This window comes from Denticeps clupeoides, unplaced genomic scaffold (genome assembly GCF_900700375.1).
Source record: "Denticeps clupeoides unplaced genomic scaffold, fDenClu1.1, whole genome shotgun sequence".
NCBI classification, from domain to species: Eukaryota; Metazoa; Chordata; class Actinopteri; order Clupeiformes; family Denticipitidae; genus Denticeps; species Denticeps clupeoides.
Genome location: NW_021630086.1, coordinates 180,525 through 197,633, shown reverse-complemented (window position 1 = coordinate 197,633; position 17,109 = coordinate 180,525). Strand labels below are relative to the sequence as shown.

General features: G+C 43.5%; 1 protein-coding gene across 1 annotated transcript; it reads right to left on the bottom strand.

The window, feature by feature from the left end:
• Positions 1-4,560: 4,560 nt before the first annotated feature.
• Positions 4,561-8,588, bottom strand: LOC114782631 (keratin, type II cytoskeletal 8-like). Its single transcript, XM_028968513.1, is given in 10 exon segments — positions 4,561-5,156; positions 5,236-5,279; positions 5,366-5,586; positions 5,668-5,793; positions 5,871-6,035; positions 6,115-6,210; positions 6,303-6,363; positions 7,030-7,118; positions 7,120-7,239; positions 8,091-8,588. Coding segments are annotated over 10 exon segments (1,554 nt in total). The 5' UTR covers positions 8,490-8,588; the 3' UTR covers positions 4,561-4,923.
• Positions 8,589-17,109: the final 8,521 nt, after the last annotated feature.

The window sequence follows — 17,109 nt, the reverse complement described above, 5'->3', positions numbered from 1 at the left end:
TCAGACTGAAACATGGCTTGATGAATGTGGTTCAGTATGAAACCGTCACTCTTTAAATGAAAAGCCTTTCCAGTGGATGATAGTAGCCTCACCAATAAACCAGATGATGATCCTGTAACTCCTGACTGTGAGTGATTGTTGTGTGAAACTGGGCATCTTTCGAATTGAAGGAAAATCGTGTGAGAGCCACTGAATGTGGCATCCTGCCGATCCGGCACCTGTGGGGCCGCAGCCACAAAATGCTTTCACTGAACCTCTCTGTCATGTCAGTTGACACTCAGAGTCCCTGGAGCAAGGCATGTCCCAACAGAGCAGTAAAGCCCTGAAGACAAGGCTGGATTCTGTCAAGAGGAGGTCCTGCCTCTGCCTGCACTGCGCCTCTAGGCTTTTCATCCTCCTTTCGCCCTTTTCATTCATCTGATCCAGCTAACATATTAAATAAGAAGCAAGTTTTCATTTTCTATTCACTATTTTGTATATTTGTCTATAAAATTATTTCATTAAGGGCCATAAAATGTCAAATTTCTGCTGTAATGTATATTGATATACTTACAATCGTCATATTTAGTTTAAATTTAAATTTACAAGCGAAGATTACAAAATTCTGTGGCAAGCTTTTTAAATGCAGGGCAAATGGTAAATGTCACCGCAAAAAGAAAATATGGGGTCAACCAAAGTCACAAAGTGTGTAAACCACACCCAGTACTGATCACGCTCTCCTCTAGACTGACAAATTCAACAGGGCTTTCTAGTAAAATTAAATATGTTTCTGGTATTTCATGTTAATAAAAATAAGATCCATTCAGATCAATCATTAATTTCTGATTGAGGCAATTCTGTTCACTTTCAAGTCTCCTCAAATGGATAAATGTATTCAAATTCAGAGAATGAACAAAACATTAATAAAGTGTTTTCGGTTTAGTTCCTATGTAAGTGTGACACAACTTAGACAAAAAGGGTCATGCTATGGTAAAATTACGAAATTGAGATCTAAATATGATTTTACAATCCGAGGAGTGGTGAGAACTATACAGAACAAGGTGTGACCTAAACTCTACTGCCCTCCAGTGAAGAACTGCCTTCATTATAGCACCTCCCACTGGTCAAATAAATTGTCTTCATATGAGAACTCTCACCCACTTACTACCCACAACTGCTGAACACTAAGCAGCCCTGAATCACATACAGTTTGTCTCAATGGGCTTTGACAGGCCCTACAGTTGACACCCCCATGCTTTGACCCTGTCTGCACACAAGGAAAAACTCCAATAAAACTCAGGAGTAAAGGAGTTAGTAAGAGAGGGACATCCTTTCAGGGTAGAGTGAGGGGACAGCTTGTGTCAGTGCAGGGTTAATAATAATTTGTCCAAGAAAAAAGAAAGTCCAACGTGCAGTATATGGACAGCATCTATCACTGTTTGGAGGAACTGGATAGTGCAGAGTAGGATTTTAGTCTAGTGTCATGGTCTATTTGTCCATTATAATATGGCTGTGGTCATTACGGTTTTGGTGGCTGTGGTGACCCTCTGGTACATACTGGGTTGTCTCGTCAGCAGCTCATTACTCAGGTGGGTAGGTAGGCTGGTAGGTTAAGGTAGATGTGTACGAGTATCTGGGACAGCCTATGTGAGATGAGCATCATAGTATTTGTGAGTTTTAACTGTTATGGAATGCTTGACTAAAAAGATGTCTCTTCAGCCTGGACACTGTATTGACACTGTATCTGAGTTCCAAACATTAGCAGGAAAGCTGTTCCAAAGCAGGTGAGCTCTGGAGCAGAAAGCTCGTCCACCTGCAGGGAATTTGTGGATTTGTTAGACGCAGTTTTGAACTCGTTGGAGTTTACTGAGAGATGATGCTGGGCTTCCAATAAGTAGAGAATTGCAGTAGTCGATTCTTGATATTTAAAATGCATGTACCAGTTGTTCTGCAGAATGTTCATCTTAGCTTTGAAATATTGCAGGGTGAAAGAATGCAGTCTTACAAATATAGCCTATGTGGTTCCCAGGAGATTGTTGGTTGTACATATAGTAGTATGATTCCCATCAATATTGACTGAGAGGTCAGAGAGATTCCTTCTGCTAGTCTTAGGTCCAAATAACAGCATTTAAATCTTTTTCAAGTTTAGCATGAAGAAGTTATGGTTCATCGAGATCTCAATTTCTGGTATATCAATGTCTTCTCCACATCTGTTGGAGACGTACAGTTGTGTGTCATCTACACAACAGTGGTAGCTGATACTATGTTTCTGAATAAAGTGGAGGCATATACAGAGAGAACAGTATTGGTCCTAGTATAGATCCATATTGTACTAATGCTTTTTCTGAACATTCACCATTGATATTGACAAAGGTGTATTGATCCGTTAGATATGAGGCAAATCATTTAAGTGCATGGCCTCTGATTCCCATAAGATTTTTCAAACCTGTAGTAGAAAGTAGAATGTTACCATAATTCTCATCTTCTGGGTTGGTGCCACTTCATCCAAGGTTTTGCAAAGTGTGTAATCCCACCAATCTCAATCCCACCAAAACTGAACTAATATTCATTCCAGCAGATTCTTCACCACATCAGGATCTTGCTATTTACCTGGACAACTCGCAGCTCTCTCCTTCTACAACAGCCCGCAACCTTGGCGTAACAATAGACAACCAACTCTCCTTCTCAACTCACATCAGCAATCTTTCCTGCTCATGTAGATTCCTTCTCTACAATATCAGACGAATCCGCCCTTATCTGTCAACCCAGGCCACCCAGATCCTGGTTCAGTCCTTACTAATCTCATGACTGGACTACTGCAACTCCCTTCTAGCTGGTCTACCACTATGTACCATCCGACCTCTTCAACTCATACAAAATGCAGCAGCACGACTGATGTTCAACCTTCCCAAGTTCTCCACACCGCCCCTCTGCTACGTTCCCTCCACCGGCTCCCAGTAGCTGCACACATCAGGTTCAAAATACTGATGCTGGCCTACAAAGCCAAACATGGAGCAGCACCATCCTACCTCACAGCCCTTATTACACCTCGCACTGCACCTGGTATACTCCGAGCCTCCAGTACTGCTCGCCTGGTCCCTCCATCTCTGAAGGTAAAAGGAAGACACTCATCTAGACTCTTCTCCGTCTTGGCCCCTCGGTGGTGGAATGAACTTCCAGCTCAGTCACTGAGCACCTTCACACGGCAGCTCAAGACCTTCCTCTTTAGAGAAGATTTAGATGAACTTGTAACCTTCTTCTGTATAGAAACTAGAACAGAGTGAATAAAAAGATTGTATTCATAGTTGGGGTCCTAGTGAACCAGAATTGATCTCTTCATCGATGGGAACTTGAAAGCACGTTGTAAGTCGCTCCGGATACGGCCGTCTGCCAAATGTCTTAAATGTAAATGTACATGTACATGTGTAATGAAATAGCTCATTTATTCAGTCCAGTACTAAGTGAGTTGGTTTCCTTACTATACTAAACTCAGGGTGCTTATCTAAAAACTCAGTAGTGGTGGCTGGTGTGATTGTTTGGCTTATCTTTGTCTGTGGTGTCAATGTAACTGTGAGAGAGTTTTAGTGCACACATGATCAGAAAGTGATCTACAAAGAGTCAGCTCTAACTTACTATCAAAATAATGTAAAATTATGTCTATATTGGTTATTTAAAAGGATTATTATAGTTGCAAAAACAAGTGCAAAAACATATTTCATTCTCAATTTCACAAAAGGATCAAAACTATCTCTAAATATATAAAAAAAAATAACTATATGCAGTGAAACAATATAGAGAAGTTTAAATAAAACTCTCCTGTTTAAAAAAAAACAATCCTTCTCCCTGATCTGCCCTACTTTGGAGAAGATTCTCTCTGAGGGGACATGTTCTGTGACTTTAGCCACCCCCCTGAACGAATGCAGTAGAAAACATCAGTTTCAGGTCCCACCAGACAATCACATACTGCCACCTGCTGGATGAGGAGACCAAGTCAGTCAGTCTCCCTGTTCAAAAACGTGTGACCCATCCTCAGCTTTAAAAACTCCTCACACCCACAGGTTTGGTTAGAAAAGGGTGGTAGTAGCCTAGTGGGTAACACACTCACCTATGAACCAGAAGACCCAGGTTCAAATCCCACTTACTACCATTGTGTACCTGAGACACTTAACCTAAAGCTTCTCCGGGGGACTGTCCCTGTAACTACTGATTGTAAGACACTCTGGATAAGGGCGTCTGGTAAATGCCGTAAATGTAAATGTAAAATGTAAAGGCAATTAGAGAGGAGATCAGCCACTGACCACTATCAAAAAAGTTATCTGATATACATTTTCCAACACCATGTTAAGCTAAACTCCTACTTCAAATTGGGGCTTAGTAGCCTAGTCAACTAGTTCTTCTCCTTCAGTGTGAAATGAACCATAATCATCACTGGCTCCACCCTCCTCTCTACGTTGTGTTCATCTTCCAGCTTTTTTTCATGTGTGCAGATTTTTATATAAATTGTTTTAGTTTGTCCACTACTTTTCTGTATTTTCTGTATTTATGTAAAATGTACCAAGCAGAATCACGACTAACAAGATATTCAAGTTTTTTTTTATTTTGCAAAAGATACCAGAGCACACTGACAGCATGAATCCATAGACAACATGGCTGTCCTTTTTAGGAAAGAGGGCACCATCCTGCCTTGTGTTGCACAGACATAACAAATACATAAGTTATGCATCTAGGTCGACATTTAGACTTATCATATCAGACGTTTCATAAGGCACTGAGTGAACAGAACAATTCTTTGGTCAGGTTTTGGGCTAGATATGAAATAAATGCTGTTGGTATATATTGCTTTGACTGGGTTTGATTCTGGATTTGAAAAATGACTTTCAACACGAGCGGAAAGAAGCTGATGAAGAAGCAAGTTGTTTGTGGAGAAGAGCTGGACTTGGAAGCTTAATCCTGAACCACCTCCGAGGATTCAGACACCACCCGGCCATCCTTGGTCTCGATCATCTTGATGACAACACTCTTCTTGTTCTGGGTCAGTCCGCTGTCACCATAGCCACTTCCAGAACTGTAACCACCATATCCTCCACTGAAACCGCTGGAGTAGCCGCTGGAGAAGCCGCTGGAGTAGCCGCTGGAGTAGCTAGAGGAGCTCTCCATGGGGAAAGAACTGTAGCTCACTACAGAAAAACAATGAGGGTTACTGCTGAGGAACATCCCCAGTCAAAGGTTCTTAGAGTGATTTGAAGGGAAACTTACTGCTCTGTTTGGAGATGTTGACGGCCTTGATTCCTTGTGCCAGTCTGCAGAGAATTTTTTTTATAATTTAGTCATTATAAGATTCAAAGATTATATTTCACCATATGTTCTGAGATTTCAACAGTCTCACCTGTCTTCCTCTCCCTCCAGCAGTTTCCTGTAGGTGGCGATCTCAATGTCCAAGGCCAACTTGACGTTCATGAGGTCCTGGTACTCTCTGATCTGTCTGGCCATGTCCTGCTTGGCTCTCTGAAGGGCTTCTTCCAGGTCCTTGATGCGAGCCCTGGCATCTTTTACAGCCAACTCTCCGCGCTCCTCAGCTTCGGCGATCTGGGCCTCCAGGTTAGCGCGCTAATTCAGAGAAATAGGACATTTTAAACTGACATGTCCAAAACTTTTTTCTCAAAAAAAGTTCTATTGCAGTCAATTTACCTGTCCCTTCACTGCATCAATCTCAGACTGCAGTCTCTGGATCATGCGGTTGAGGTCAGCAATTTCTGTCCTTGTTGATCTGAGATCATCTCCATACTTGTTGGCAGATGTCTGCATCTCTTCATACTATGAAGTCAGTGCAACAGGTGTGTTTTACAACTGCGTGATGAAGGCAGACAGAAATACAAAGTGAAAGGTCATACCTTGCTCTTGTACCACGTCTCAGCCTCGGCACGGCTGCGGTTTGCAATGTCTTCATACTGAGCGCGAACTTCAGCCACGATGGCATCCATGTCCAGGTTACGGCTGTTGTCCATCTCTACCACAACAGATGTGTCCTTAATCTGAGACTGGAGCTCACGAATCTCCTAAAGACAAGCAATGCAGAGAAATGTGTGAGTCCAAATTCAAAGATGAAGGGACAAAATCTAGATATTAATTGTGTACCTCCTCATAGATCTGCCTTAAGAAGTTAATTTCATCAGTAAGGCTCTCCAGCTTGGCCTCCAGCTCAACCTTGTTCATGTAAGCTTCATCCACATCCTAAGATGAATAAAAACACCGTTATTTTATCAGATGTGACTACTTGGCATTTATTCAATATTCCCTTAAGGGGTCCAAAAGAATCCACTGACCTTCTTGATTAAAACAAAGTCGTTCTCACACTCTGTGCGCTTGTTGATTTCATCTTCATATCTAAAAAATGAAAGTATATTTATACTTGCTTATGCTGATCGATTTAAAGCATAATGGAAATACATTGCATCACATTAGACTGATATATAATAGATGAATTCTGTTCTAAAGTATTCTAAGGTGCCATGGAGTTGCATTAATGCAGCCTGACCCTAGAGGGAGACACTCTCAGTCACAGTCTCTTGAAGGATTGGTGTGTGAAGCCTGACAGAGTTTTCCTGTTTATCATTTGGTTTCATTTATGAGTTTATTAAATTTTTTCAACAGTTTAAAGAGAAGTGATTGTCACGTTTGATACACAGCAGCACAGCACATGTCCTCTGCATTTAACCCATCGCCCTGAGTAAGCAGTGGGCAGCCATGACACACATACAATGAAGGCAAGCCATTGTTTCATGTAAATACCAGTTAATTGTGGTAATAAAATACAACAATATGTGGATCTTGCTAATGAGAGCTGCTTTGTTTTCCACTCCTTGCAGAATCGGGGATCTTAATGTATTCCCAGTCTTCCAGTAAATTTTTTTTGCATCTCTGGCAATAATTAAGGTTGCACAAAGGCCTGCATTTAGGGAAGGTTGGGCAGTCTCCATATGTAGCACAATCCCAGAATGGAAAGTGGTCCAAAGAGGCTGGAGAAAGGAAGCCATAAATAGGGTGACTCACTTGTTCTTGAAGTCTTCCACCAGGCCCTGCATGTTGTGGAGATCTGCCTCCAGCCTCATCTTGTCGTTGCCCAGGCTGTCCAGCTTGTCGCCTCAGGTTGGCGATGTAGGCCTCAAACATGGCGTCAATGTTGGAGCGGGTGGTGGTCTGTTGCTGCAGGAGGCTCCACTTGGTCTCCAGCATCTTGTTCTGCTGTTCCAGAAAGCGTACCTGTGGGATGGGGAAAAAAAAGCATGAATTGTGCTTTGTGTTAGAAGTCACTCCCTCCTCACAGTTTCTCCATCCTAAACTTAAAAAAGAGGTGGCTTCAGAGAGTCATTACTCTGTGTGGACTGTAGGAAGGACTATCCAAGAAACGTCAGTAAGAAGGTGGGAGGAGGTGGACATTGGACAGAATAGGGGCCATAACTCCCACCACCCTCAATTCTTGTGTGATGACATCAGAAAGTGAGGGAGATGATGGCATAATAGCACATTTACGCCCCACATGAGGTCAGTCTTTCCAGATATTCTTTACATTCAAATATATTGAGCTGAACTGCAGGCAAATGAATTTATTTCGAGAGCATACAACTGATAAGTTGTGTGAGCAGGATTTTTCTGTTTTGTCTTCATGCAAAAGCTCAAGTTATATAACCACAGCAGTGGAGCTGGCCAGAACATGACACCAGCCAGCCTGTTTAAATATTAACTCTTTTTTTACCTGTTGCTTCAGGCACACATGATAATGCCATTTCTGACATCAAAATGAGAATCAAATTCTTCTAAAGTTCCATGTCATGTTATCAAGCTTAACTATATTCTGTGTTAGTTTTATGCTCTGGGCTATGTCCGTTTTTGGGTGTGGACTGTCCATTCCCAAGGTAAAGCAGTAGATTCTTCACGGCCACGCCCGATTCCCCCACCCTTTCAGTTCTTTTTTGTCTAATGGTCTAATACAATCAAAGTGAAAAAAGAGGATCTCAGTCACGATGCAATGACACACTAGATGAAATGATCATCTTAAGATTCATTTTGCTGCGCACCATGTAGACATATTTGCCATATGAAGTTCACCCTACCTTGTCAATGAAGGAAGCGAAGCGGTTGTTGAGGGACTTGATCTGCTCCTTCTCCTGGGTGCGGACTGCCTGGATGCTGGGGTCGATCTCCAGGTTCAGTGGGGCCAGAAGACTTTTGTTGACCTGGACCGCGGTGATGGGGGCGACGACGCCAGCACCCATTCCCAAGCCTCCCCCCATGCTGGAGCCCAGGCCGAAGGCAGAGGAACTGGAGATGTAGCTGCCTCCACCCACCCCGGCGCCGACGCCACGGCTGGCCCCTCCGAAGCTACTGCGGACGCTGTAGCTCTGTCGGACCCCCTGGCTGGGGCCGGCGTACGAGAAGCTGCTGAAGCTGCGAGGCGCCGTCCCAGAGCTGGAGGACTTGACGGTGTAGCTGGTCTTCTTGTAGCTTGACATCTTGGCTGTTAAGAGAGCAGAAGTGGAAGGTTGAATTTGGGGGGTGAGGTGGCAGCCTTTCCTGTGCTGGAGAGATCCAAGCAGATAGACAGATCCTGTGCTACCCCTGCTCTCTATATCTACCAGCCTGTTGGGAGGAGTCTGTGGGCAAATCTGATTGGCTGGTGTGGAGAGAGGAGGGGCACAGCAGTAACACAACACTGTCCATGACTACAACTACTATCTGAGCATGTTAAATCCCTCCCTTTCTCAGGAGTAGACTTCTGCTTTTCGGGTCAAAGTTAAGTTCATTTATGCTGATTTTAGGGCTGAACACAAGCAAAATATTAATAATAAATAGAATCAACAAACTACATAAAATGTATTTAAATTGGGAAATGAATGTGCTTACTTGCATATTTGGGAGTGAAAATCTTCAACTGATGGTCACAGTATCTGTATATAATGATTACAGGAAGTCAGTCATGAAAGATCTAATTAATGAATTATTGATTTTTGATGAGCTGCATAATAGAAAACTGATCTTGTTGACCCACCAATCATACCCCAGTTGTGCTTCCTTGAACTATGATCACAAGTTTCGTTTTTTCATCAGCAGTTTGTGGAAATTGTCCTGGAATTTGAATAAACGCAATCCTGCATCTCAGCGTTCCGTCCACTGCAGCTAAAATTATTTTCTCAACATTCGGGCCAAAGGTCTGCAGCATCAGATGGTTCGAAAATTATGTATACAAAGGGCATATGAAAAAATGAAGAATATGTGGATCACTAGTCCTGCCCAAAGCCTGTTCATCTACATCTGCTTTCAACAAAACAGTTCTTTCTTCTGTTCATTTGCAAAACGAGTGAAGCTGAAGGGGTGAGAACAGCAGTGAAACCTTCAGCCACACAACCTCCGTTGGAAGAACCGCACATTCCTGCTCACTACTAAAACCGACACCTCATCCTGTCCACCGTCCCAAGAAACGTGTCACTAAAAAGCATTCCGGCGCAATCTGTAAATCAGCACCCGAACAAAGGCAGTCTTCTGTCTCTTCAACAGACTCCGCCCCGTAAGCGGATTGCTTCATGATCTGTGGTTTGCATTCTTCTTCAACACCCTGATAAACACGCTGCATGAGCGCTAATCACTTCAACATGAATGGATCTGGATCTGCAGATCCACCAGTTTTAATCAAGCGAATTTGATCCATCCATTACAGAAAGACTGAGGAGAACCTCCATTTTATGGTCCTCTCTGAAGCTTGCTGAGAGACTCTGGTGAACTTTGACCTGTGTCAGAGAGGAGTGTGTAAGTGTTTGGGCATGTTGGGAGGTGTGTGAATCAGTAACCCCCTGCAGGATGACCACGGTTCCTGTCACACCAAACAGGTGTGTCAGTAAGAAGAGGCTTCGGAGGACCACATCTGTTCCACGTTCTTCTGTATTTGCTGCTGGGTGAAATTTGAGCTGCCGAGTCAGATTGCAGTTTTATGGTTTTATCTGCCGTCATATCCGCCCTCGTGTTGATTCTCCCAATGCTGAACGCAGAAAGACTTTTCTTTCTTTATGCTGCTTGGAAGATCAGGATCTCATCTGTTCCTCCTTGGCACTTTGAGAGGAGGAATTCATTCATTGAAATTGGTGCAGTTACTTCTCCCATTTTACAGAGCAGTTCACTCTTGGTAGCTGCCACACCCACGCTGCCATGGCAACTGAGTTACAAAAGCTGCATATGGTTCTGGTTTGCTGTGGAAAGTTGGGGCTGTTGCCATGGACACTCGGATAAGGGCAGTGGCACGTGACACATTTGATGTGGGGGCTGCGTGGCACTGGTTGCTCATCAACAAACTTCCTCATGAATTTGGACAAAAAAGTTCCTGAAAGAATGTGGGTCTGTTTCAGAACAGAAAAAGCAGAAACAACAACAAAAAAAGCCTTCATATTCACACTTGAAGATGTCATGTATATTTATGGAATTACACAGCACCCCCACCTTCTGACACCCTCCGTCTGCTTTGCATTGCAGATCATGTGGGGCAGTTTTTCTCGCCGTGTCTGCACAGACAGGTCAAACTGGGTGTGGCCCTTCTCAGCCACGTCCCATTGTAAAATGCAAGGACACTGACTCCGCATGTCCACATCCTACTGGGAGTTCCAGCAGATCTTGCCCTTGGGAACAGGATTCCGCTGTGTGGTAATCCAGTTCCTGAGCTGTTTTTCACAGGGCACACAAAGACACGCCCACCCTTCCAAACACACCAACATACACACATTCAGCCCTCCAGCTATTGTCAAACCTGTCTCACCAGACAGCCGCCAGCTGAAACACAGTGTTTACTGTAGTAAATGTGACCTCAGACATGGCGGTTTTATTCGATGGTGAGGAATCCTAGCAGACACACAATGTTAATCCTTTATCGTCTTCATCATTTCACCACAGTTGTTTAAATTTGACAACATTTGGAATTTTAGGAATAGATTTCACTTATTAGTGAACTAATTCAAATATTAACTGGTATTAAACTCAACACTAGATTTTTTGAAGAATCCTGCAACAAATATCCTCCTGACATCTTCTGTCTGGGACATGATTAACACCCATTTGGTTTAATTTGGTTTGATGCATTACATTTTTTATTTTGCAGTTGTTTAGAAGGTTCTAAAGGAAGGAGTCCAGACAGTGGTGGCCTAGCGGTTAAGGAAGTGACCCCATAATCAGAAGGTTGCGTGTTCGAATCCCGAAGTGCCACTGAGGTCCCCTTGATGAAGGTAGCCCCCAAATATTGCCCCCGGGTGCCTGTCATGGTGCCCACTGCTTCGTCGTGTGCACTCTGCTGTGTTTTGAAACCACATGAGCAATTTCCTCCTGGATCAATGAAGTTTTTTGATTCTGAGATCATCACTCATTATCGAGCATGTTTGCTTTATTTGGTGTCCACATGATTGTCCAACCTGTACTTTTTCCTTTGTTCCACTATGTACCTTTCTTGTTTGCTAATGGGGGAGAGCAGAATGGAGCACATTTCTCCGCAGCTGAACCTCCAGCCTTAATGTGTTGGTGTTGATGGAGGGACTAACAAGGCAGTCAAGTCCAGGCTGGTACAATGGTCTATAGATAAGGACATGGCACCCTGACTCTCAAATTCTGGCCACAGTTTAATGTTTTCAGTATTACACACAGCATTCTATGCACTTACAAAACAATTATTTACAATAATATTATGAAAAAAACATTTCACTCATTTGCATTAGTGCGACTCTGAATTTGCTTCATTGGTGACAGGATGTGGTGCCATGGCTAAATGGTAAAGTCCATTGCAGTGTCCATCTGTCTCTTCTCTTCTGCACAGGGTGTAACCATTGTGTCCCTGAGCAAGACACTTAACCCTGAGTGTCTCCAGGGGGGACTGTCCCTGTAACTAGTCGCTCTGGATAAGGGCGTCTGGTAAATGCTGTAAATGTAAATGTAAAATGAGTGTCTGTGAACCAAACCGACAATTATAGAACATTGTGAACTACCAGACTTAAAAGTAATCTGATCCTTCAGACAGGAACCACCGCATAGTGAACATAACCCAGCACAGACAATTAACATTGCTGCACATGACATAATCGCTAGAACAGTCAAGAACAGCATCCCCTTGACCTCAGAATGAGGGAGGTGCACAAACATGGAGATGTGGGATTTCTCTCTGATTAAAGAATAAAGACTCCAGAATAGAACCTTCTTCCTGTCTCTGTGTGTGACACCTGGTCTGAGGGTAATAAATGTCAGATGAACTACATTTATTAGAGTTTGAGAGAAAATGTAAGTGTGGAGCAGACGTTGGCCAGACAGCAAAATGAGAGAGCTGGGGACAGCAGCATACTGTTTTCCTCCAGTATTTTCCAAGCTGCTGGTGTCCAGTAACACCAGAGCTCATTGTCCAGAGTTCTTGAGAGAGAAAAGCTCAGCAGGTATGATGCCAGTGGACTGGAATGTGGTGGACGTGTGGGAGGGCAGGGGGTGAAAGGCAGGACGGTGGCTGGACGTTTCTAGGTAAAGACTGATATGCTTTGGAAAACGTGTCTGGTGTCCAGTTCCTCACCTGGGTGTAAAACACACTGAGCTACAAGGAAAAACTGCTTTCTCTTCCAGGGGACAGTGAGACAAAATTTCACAATATGAAAGTTTCATCGGCATTTACAAAAAAGGACTGGTGTTTCTCTCTCTGCTTATCGTCTTTGTGATCGTCTTTCACATCTGTTTATCTTTTCAAATCATCATGAGATCCACATTGTTCACAGCTACTACCAGCTGTCTTCAAGGAGTCCACACCCTGTCAGAAATTTCTAAGACATTGTTTGTTGGGTGTGGGGCCACACAACATTCTGTTCCCAAATCAAGACTTCATCTACAAGAAAAGATCTTTTCTCAGTCTTTCGTTTGACCTCGTAACATTAAATCTTACTCAGAAGTGGGAAGGAATCTGACTAAATAAAAGGACGTTGAACCCCCCCTGCATTCCTCTGGAGGCTTATAGCCTCATTGTGGCCTCAGGAAAAGGCTAGAAGGTTCACCTTGGAAAAACAGTCCACCCTACCAGTGCGAGCTTGTTCTGTTTGTTTTCTCATGGTCAGGAGTCTTGTTCAGACCCTTCCAAACTTCAAATCTTTGACGAAGGAGTGAGGACGTAAAAACAGACGCAGAGCAGCTGCTCAGTGTTACATAATCACAGTAGAATTATACAGAACGGCAATATGTCAAATTTACTTTTATTTATGACGTTAATTCCACAAAACAATGAGTGAAATCTGAAGCACAGACGTGCAGAGAGACTGAAAGCTGCTGTGAAGCATTTCATTTACAAGAGACTTTTCCGGAGACTTGTCCCAGGGAGCAACAGCCCTTCTGAAAGGGTTACATAAGAGAGGGAGAAAACTGGGAAAGGGGGATTTCAAAACCCGATTATATGTAGGAATTAGGAAAAAGAGAAAGAAAGAGGTGGGGGCCGGAGGTTTGGAGCCGGCTATTTCCTCTCCTCTCTACACGCATTGTTCATCCAGCAGCTGGACACATTTAAAAGCGGGGGAGGTGCTGCCCTGACTTTCCGCCACCGCCGCTTCTGGAAATGCGTCCAAGGAGAGATTTGCCAGGTGAATCAACTGGAGCGGGCTGATAAGAAGTCCAGGTTGACTCGTGCTGCCATAAAGCTGGAGATCGAGCAGAACAGGGCAAAGTTGACGAGTCAGGAAAGCGCCACGCCCTCCTGTCTACCTGTTCTTTACCTGTATTTCCAAGACATTTGTTCCACCTGCTGTCCTGCACAGGAACTGCTGCGCTCAGCAATAAAACCATCGAGTTCGGAAAGGGAATCTGGATTTAATTCCCCCAATTCCCCACATCCACAGATTTAGAAAATGTTCCAGTTGTGGGGTAGGTGCTTGTGAGAAAGACGTAAAATGGTTCATAATGAGATGATAGAAGAGGCCAGCAGCTCTGTAAGCTCCCCGTTGTTCAGCTTCGTCAGCTCCTGCGCCGCAGTTGCTGTGTAATCGGAAAAAGACGGAGAGGCGCCCCAACAAACACCAGGGAGAAGGGAGTTAAGATCTAAAAAGGAATCATTCATTCGCAGTTGGGGCGCATGCGTGACACCCATGTGGTCACTCCTTTGTCTGTCTGTTTCATAACCCCGAGAGAGTGAAAAAGGAAGGAAGGAAAAGGTCTCACATTACATACTGACCACGAAGGAATTCCACTAAATAGTTCGGAAAACACCCTGACAAAAGACTCCCATGTGAATTCCGAGTAGATGCATTACAAAACTAATTTAAAAAACTTGGCAACCTTCTCTTAATAAAAATATTTGTTATAATTTTTGGCGCAGTTCTAGGCACAGTGTGCGGTGAACAGCCTATTTTTTGGGGGGGATTAATGCCCCCTGCTACGTCTTTATCTCCTGCTCCTGTTTGTGTACTCACTCCACATTCCAACAGCAGAGACGAGGAACAAAGTCCTCCTTCCCGGCAGAACAAGGGAGTGAGAGACGGGGCAGTGAGGAAGGGCGGGGGAATGAAAAGGCCGGGACTTGTTTCTTTCATAACATGAACCAGAAGTTCTGGTCAGTAGATACCACTCCCATGTCAAAGGTCATGGCTGAGAGGGGCCGTTCTGAACACTCTTTAACTGTAAATAATAAAAAAAAAAACTCATTTAAACTTCTGATGATGTATTTCAGTTTATGTTGATTAGACGATTGGACGTCTAGACACAAAGACTCCACTTCATGCGTGACACCAGTCATTGTGTTTGGCAGTTGCTAAGCAGATAAAAAGGGAAAGGAGCTTGATACATGGTCTTGACACTTCTCAGCCACTTTCATACACTTGTGCCGCCCTCAGCAAACACATGAGGCATTTCTCTGGACTATGTGCAGAAGAAAGGGGAGGTGCAGTGTGGGTAAAATTACCAACAAACCATTACTGCCTTACATTATCCAAAGTGATTTACTAGCACTGTCCCAGCAGAGAACCCCGGGGACGTGATCATCCGGGACAGAGTTGTTGCCCTGTCTGACTGGATGTGTGCAGCGTGTGTGTCATGTCCAGAAATCATCTTCCACACAGCTATTTTCCATCATTAAAAAATACAAGATCGTCAGCAAACGCAGCCTGTCATGCATTTAAGTTGCTAGGAGACGATAGTAATCCTCCACAGCCGAGTGATGACGTTCTCCTTACTGGCTTAGAACCAGACAAATCCAGACAGAGGATCTAGTAACGGCAGAGGCCATGAAAGAACATATCCTGTCTTAACAACTCTGTACATTTACAACATAGAACAGAATTTGGTGTCAACATGATAACATGATAAAAATGAAGTAAAGAATCTAGTTCAACTCCAGTTCAGCACGTGAAAAGGAAAGTTCTCATGCAGCGCTGCGATAAGGGAACCTGAACACCACAGTCATCTGTACTGTGGAATGAATTGTCCAACTTTAGGCCTCATGGACAAAAATGGTAGCTCATAGTCTTTCAGCTCTTTCAGCACACAGTTGAGAAATTTGGTGTGTAAACTTCATTCCAATTTGTCAAGAAGTAGCCGAACGAGCCATTAAGGGAACATCCCCTTGGCAAGAGTATGTTTTCCATCTAAAAATGGGTGTGTCGTGTATAAGAGGGACGTGTGAGACAGACAGTTGTGCAAGATTGTGTCTGAATTTCTTAACATCATTCACGTCCATGTGAAACATGTCCAACGTGTGTCATTTGAATATTAGTAATGTCAGGTGTACAACCCCCATATAATTATCTCATTCTGACCTTGTTTGTGAGTTGAATAAACCAGATCTAGTGAGTGACACAGCAGCCACCCTTCCGGTGACATCAATCGACCCTGACGTCCCTCATCATGACTGATATGGCTGATATCTAGGCGTCTGCACTCATCTCCAATGAATTTTGAGACGCCTGGGTGTTGCAGGTTGGATTTGATCAGAGGGAAACATTTGTTTGTGTTCAGTCATGTTAGATGTTAGTTTTCTAGCATTCGTGTTGATGTAGAAGACCAGGTATACTCAGAAGATGACCATTGACATGCTATTTACCAGCAGGATGCAGGATGAAGGACAGTCTGTATGGGACTGTTTCACAGGCCTGGCCTGCAACAAGAAGCCCACAGTCCAGCAGCAATTACCACCAGTGCAGATGAATCTCGGCCTTTGATAGGGAGTCCTGTACATGTGCCAAAGTGTGGGGAGTCTTTTTATGGGGTCCAAGGTCAGGCTGGAGCCATTTCAGGCCACATGGAGTCCAGCTGAGGACTGGGAAAATAAAGAGGCTTTAAGATGTTAAAGGCATAATGGAAACAGTGTTCTCCTTGCCTGCTGCACGTCTGATATGAATGTGACTCTGTGTCATCGTCTCTTCCCTGCCTTATCAGACACTGATAAGTCAGGATAAATCAAACCGCGTATAGTGTCAATTCTTACTAAAGCTTTTTGGGATGAGTGATGAAGAACAAATATGTTGAAACAGAATGGAACATCACTCACATGATTGTCCAGCCCACAAGAGACCTAACTTTTAAAATAATTATTGTGTATTACAATGACCAACTATGGCATCATAAAGAGTTCAGGTCTTCTTTGAATGACAGAAGGAAGGTCCACCTAACGTTTGTAGTTATTGAGTAACTTCAGAAAAGTCAATGGACGTATTACAAATGCACTGATGCTGTTCCCTGGAATTGATTCCCAAGTTAGTTTTATGGTCTGGTTGGTTTTGATGTGGTAATCATTTCTGCCTGTCCCTCCTGTGGGTAAGGATGAGTAAATGGGAGGTTACACACCCAGAGAAAACTAAATATTCTGATCTTCTGGCCTGACAGGACTGGAATACCTGCATGCCCAGTAATGCATGAGGCCACATGTGCATGACTAAAGGGCAATCTTAGACTTTATCTTCACATAAAACAGCCCTTCGTGAAAGCTCATAATCACCACAGCGATAAAGGAAGTTCATTGGAAAAACTGAAGAAATGTATGTGTTTGTGTATATATGTTGAAGGCACTCACCAGAGCGGCATCTTTGGGGAAAATGTTATTTTTGTCTTTCCCACAGTGCTGGTGGAAATTGCAGGAGATCTCGGGTTACACGC